Below are 5537 nucleotides of genomic sequence, written 5' to 3' on the forward strand. Positions count from 1 at the left end.
GTCACCTCAAGGCGACCAAAAGATGAAATGGTTGCTATGGAGATAAACCAACAGAAAGGCTGCCATTTTGAATAAAGTATTATGTGTAATCCTAAACAGATCTCGCAAAAGTGGCGTTTCTCTGTCGCTTGCATATCTTTAACTAGAATATTGACAAAATGTAATACATTAATCCTTGGCTCAAGCTGAACAAAACAATACAACATCAATATGAATTTATTAGAAATGTGGACGTGGTTAACAAAAAACCTCGGTTGCCAAGGAAATCCAAAAATTTACTTTTGTCGATTCTTCTAAAAATGACATCAATTTGTCCGTCACCTCAAGGCGACCAAAAGATGAAATGGTTGTTATGGAGATAAACCAACAGAAAGGCTGCCATTTTGAATAAAGTATTATGTGTAATCCTGAACAGATCTCGCAAAAGTGGCGTTTCTCTGTCGCTTACATATCTTTGACTAGAATATTGAGAAAATGTAATACATTAATCCTTGGCTCAAGCTGAACAAAACAATATAACATCAATATGAATTTATTTGAAATGTGGACGTGGTTAACAAAAAACCTTGGTTGCCAAAGAAATCCAAAGATTTACTTTTGTCGATTCTTCTAAAAATGACATCAATTTGTCCGTCACCCCAAGGCGACCAAAAAATGACATGGTTGCTATGGAGACAAAATATCAAAAAAGCCGCCATTTTGAAAAAAGTGTTTTTTTTCCCATGAATATGTCTGACCAGGATGGGAGCAGGAAAATGGGGGTAATGGAGGGACGGCAGGCCACACAGCGCCTCTCACAGCTTACATTTACTAGGGTTGTAGGGAAAAATTGATTCGGCGATATATACCGCGATATTTGTGTATCGTATCGCCAATACTCACTCCCTAGTAGTTATACCAACGCACACAGCAGTTGAGGCTGTTTTTGCGTAAACGCCTCATTAACACTTCACTGTTGTGCTGCCCTTTTGTTTTCAGAGGTCTTCCTACCGACCGCTACATGTGGAGTAATGCGTCCGGACTGCGTGAGTGCACGAAGACGAGCACGAGGCCTCCGTCTCCTCAGTGGACGTGGGTGAGCAGAGGTCTAGTCAGACAGTGATCTGAAAGCAGCCGCTGGTTCAGCGTCTAACCACAGTTTTCTATTCTAATCGTTCCCTCTAAAACACTTTTAAAATACATTTCTGGAGCATTCGCAGCTTTGAAGATGCAGGTGTGTTTCGCTTCTCTCATCTTAGGTTTCTGACTGGGCTGTGGACTACAGCGTCTCCGGCGGCACAGACAGGGAAGGCTGGCAGTACGCCGCCGATTTCCCAGCGTGGGTTTGATTTCTTCTCCTTTCCTTTCCACCTGCTTTCTTTTTCCCGCATCGTTATTTTTCCCTTTGCAGGACATTCCACGGCTACAAAACGATGAAGGACTTTGTGCGTCGGAGGAGATGGGCCAGGTGCAGTGGAAACATTTCAAATCCTTTAATAAAAGAACAGGTTCTAAAATGTCTTTTCTTCTATAGGAAGTGTAAGCTGACGACTACAGGACCGTGGCAGGAAGTCCCGCCCATCCCTCTGAGCGACGTGACTGTGCTGCCGTGTGCAGCGGCGAGCGGCACCATTCCTCTGTGGGCGATCAGCAACAAGGGAGATGTCCTCTGTCGACTGGGAGTCACCGCGCTGACGCCCGCCGTACGTCCTCAGCTCTAACTCTAATATTTAATAATGATTATATAGATTTATTACATATCTGGGAGTGTCAGAGGTGAATCTGATGCCACATTTGTTGGACAAATTTACTCCAAAAACACATTTTTAAATCACAAAAATCCAAAAAAAGGAACTTTCACTCCAAACAACAACAATCTTTAAAAAAACTGTTATATAAATATATAAATGTGTAAAATGTATCAATTTAGTAGGGCTGGGAAGCAGTTAAAAGAAAAATTAACTGATTAATCTCAAATCTGGGAAAATTTAATTGCGATTAACCGCCAGTTATTTATTTTTGGTTACAGTATTTGCAGCTACTAGATCCAATTTTATTAGATCTAATTTAATTTGATCTAATGTTATCAAATCAAATCCAATCTAATCTAATCTAACCGAAACAAATGGAAACTAATTGAATCTAATTGAATAGGATCAAATGTAATCTAACCGGATCAAGTCTAATTTAATCAAATCTAACCTATTCATATTAATTTAAATCTAATCTATCGTTATTTGCTCAGATATCATCTAAATTATTATGATATAATATAATATAATATAATATAAGCATGAGTCGATTTAAAAAAATTAACTTATTAATCGTCAATCTGGAAAAAAATTAGATTAATCGCCATTGATTTTATTTTAATTACAGTATTTTCCAGCCACTTGTTATCTGCAAATAATAATAATGTGAAATTACACACAAAATTGTACATTTAGAACATTTATTTTTTAACCCTCTGGAACCTAGAGTCTAGAACTGTTTTTGTCTATATTTGAATTTTCTATATTTTCAATTTGAGAGATTACATGCTTGATTATCTGGTCTCATTTTAATCAGCACAACCTTATTTCGTCATTTTTCAATGTCATACTCACACACCACACATAAAATAAAGCAAAAACAGAAAATTTCACCTGGAAAAATTGGATTAATTGTGCTGTGGAGACCCCAAAAATGTTTAACGAACTGTTTTTACTACATAGAATTAAAGTTTTAGATTTAATTTTATTAAAACAAAAAGAATTAAATTTGTCGACAAACTAATCAACATTTTTTTGACTGAAAATACCAAAAAATCCAGGTTAATCTCTTTAATTTAATAAAACTAAATCACAGAATATAAGAAAAAAGTTTATATTTAATGGAATTTTGTTACGCTGATCTCACAGGATGCCTGAGGGCGTTGATACATATCAACACAATAATTAGGTTTTATTAATCGCACATGTTAATGCGTCAGCTTGACCTAAAATGTATCAAAAAACAGTTTTGATTATAAGACACTAAATGACTGAGAGGATTTATGCTTTCAGGATTAAGATTCTTGTCTCCAAGGCGACAATTGAACCCCTCCCTTGTTTTTAAGGGCTCCTCATGGCTCCACGTGGGAACAGACCAGCCCTTCAAGTCCATCTCCATCGGAGCGGCCGGTCAAGTCTGGGCCATCGCCAGGGATGGCTCCGCCTTCCACCGCGGATCCGTGTCGCCTCAGAACCCAGCAGGTCTGAAACAGGAACATCTCTGAACATTTATAGCTTTTATTCCTCAAATTTCAATTATTTTAGTTTACATAATTACCTCCCAAATACATTTTGAGTAAATTATTTTCCAGTAAAACCATCTTCATTATTCTTCAGATTGTTATAAAATCTTCATTTTTCTAAAACTTTAGTAACAAATGATTTATTATTATGTTTGGTTTGTATGTTTCAACATTTTTATTATTGCTTAGTGCTTTATTTGACGTTAATTTTCTTGCTAAATATCAGTTTTTTTGTGTTTTTGCATAAAGACTCGAGTTAGATTAGTTCTGATCTCTGTCTCCCCCTACAGGAGACTGCTGGTACCACATCCCCTCCCCAGCCAAACAGAAGCTGAAGCAGGTGTCCGTCGGGAGGACTTCAATCTGCTCTGTAGATGAAAACGGTACAAACATTTCTGCTCCGAACAGACGGGTAGATCTTCTTCTTAAACTAAACTGTCAGTTCCTGTCCAGGTAATCTGTGGTACCGGCAGGGTGTGACCCCCAGCTACCCTCAGGGTTCCTCATGGGACCACATTTCCAACAATGTTCGTAAAGTCTCTGTGGGACCCCTGGATCAGGTAACTTCTGAAAAAATGCTACTAGAATAGTCGAAACTTTTTCTAAAAATATATATTTTTTTACGAAACTAAAGGTCTACATATTGTAGGGAGAAAGTCAATGTTTTATAAGAATAAAATTATATATTTAAGAGAAAAAGTCAAATAGTTTACAAGAATTGTCATCAATTTATGAAAAAAGTCAACATTTTACAAGAATATAGTTGTAGAATTCATAAATTTAAGGGAAAAAGTTTTAATTTTTGCAACAATAAAGTTATAAATTTAGAAGAAAAAATTATGCAAGAATTAAGTCACTGATTTATGACGGAAAAAAGTCAAACAAATGTACAATAATGCATAAAAATGTGTGTAAATAGTTTTATTTTTAAATTAAAAATCCAAGTTTTTATCATCATAACAAAGTGAAATTATAGACATTTTCGCTTTTATTAGGTTTTTACTTCAGCAAATGGACAACATCATACATGCTGTATGAAAAACAATAAAAAAGTAGTGAGCATGAGTCCACATTGGATTAAAATCCAGAAACGGGATCGTCCTGCACTACATAGGGTTAGGAAGTCATGGGAATTCAGACATAACCTGAAATTATACGATCTTTCAACAAAGATCACAACTTTCCACATAAATATTTGATCTGTTTTTCCTGGTTTTGGGTGGTAGATTTGGATCATAGCAGATAAGGTTCAGGGCAGCCAAAGTCTGAGCTGTGGGACGGTGTGCCATCGCCTGGGAGTCCAGCCCATAGAGCCTCAAGGACAGCAGTGGGACTACGGCATCGGGGTGAGGACCGGCAGAAGCCGCTCTGGCGCTTCTACGTTTCAATTCACATTTTCCTTCATTTTTTGTTTGTATTTTGACCGATTTGATTTATTTTTATCCACAAAAACATTTTTATTTAGCATTTGTTTAAAGTGAGTATTTCTTGTTTTTTATCGTTGCGATCAGACGTGAGATTTCTGGATTTAGAGTTTATTCTGAGATCTCTCGTTCAGGGTGGATGGGATCACATCACCGTGAGAGGGAACGCCACGGAGCCGCCCCGCATCACTCTGTTTTCCCAGAAGGACTCGGCTCCTCCCACCTCCCACAGCCCGCCCCCCGGCGGAGACGCAGAGCTGAACGGGTTGATGGAGGCGGCTGGACGTGATGCACAGCCGTCCACAACCCAGAGACTTTAGTCTGTGAACGTGTGACGCCGGATTGGCGATCTGAGCCGGAGTCTGTTATCCAGACACTGACCATCTCTTTTTTTTCTACCGTACAACAGAACTTTAGGGCCACCTTAAAAAGATTAATGTATGACATCAACGTCGTAAATCTATGAGAAAAAAGTCCAATTTAATGAGAATAAAGTCATACATTTATAAGAAAAAGTCAAAATTTTACAAGGATAAAGTTGTAAATGTATGAATAAAAGTAAACATTTTATATTGGAAATCATTTAAATAATTTTTTTTTTCTTAAAACGAAACATACATTTACATTTACAAAAAAAGTAAAAATTTTACCAGAATAATCACAAATTTGTTTTTAACAAACTCAAGAAGTTTACGAGAATTGTTGTAAATGTATGAAAAAAACTCAAAATTTTACCAGAATAAATTCGAACAATTAGGACGAAACTCAACATTTTACAAGAATAAGGTGCTATATTGAAGAAAAAAGTCAAAATTTACAAGAATGGTTGTAAATTTAAGAGATAAATCCAAACTTCTATG

General features: G+C 36.8%; 1 protein-coding gene across 1 annotated transcript in view; it reads left to right on the plus strand.

Annotated features, from left to right (window-relative positions):
* tecpr1a (tectonin beta-propeller repeat containing 1a) overlaps positions 1–5531 on the plus strand; it is an 18145-nt gene extending 12614 nt beyond the window's left edge. The window contains exons 16-24 of the mRNA XM_024284725.2: positions 979–1075; positions 1239–1318; positions 1391–1447; positions 1514–1682; positions 3077–3212; positions 3544–3636; positions 3707–3813; positions 4480–4599; positions 4812–5531. Of these exons, the coding sequence (XP_024140493.1) occupies positions 979–1075; positions 1239–1318; positions 1391–1447; positions 1514–1682; positions 3077–3212; positions 3544–3636; positions 3707–3813; positions 4480–4599; positions 4812–4997 (1045 nt within the window). The 3' untranslated portion in view covers positions 4998–5531. The remainder of the gene's footprint in view (positions 1–978; positions 1076–1238; positions 1319–1390; positions 1448–1513; positions 1683–3076; positions 3213–3543; positions 3637–3706; positions 3814–4479; positions 4600–4811) is intronic.
* Positions 5532–5537: the final 6 nt, after the last annotated feature.

The sequence above is a fragment of the Oryzias melastigma genome, linkage group LG19 (genome assembly GCF_002922805.2).
Source record: "Oryzias melastigma strain HK-1 linkage group LG19, ASM292280v2, whole genome shotgun sequence".
NCBI classification, from domain to species: Eukaryota; Metazoa; Chordata; class Actinopteri; order Beloniformes; family Adrianichthyidae; genus Oryzias; species Oryzias melastigma.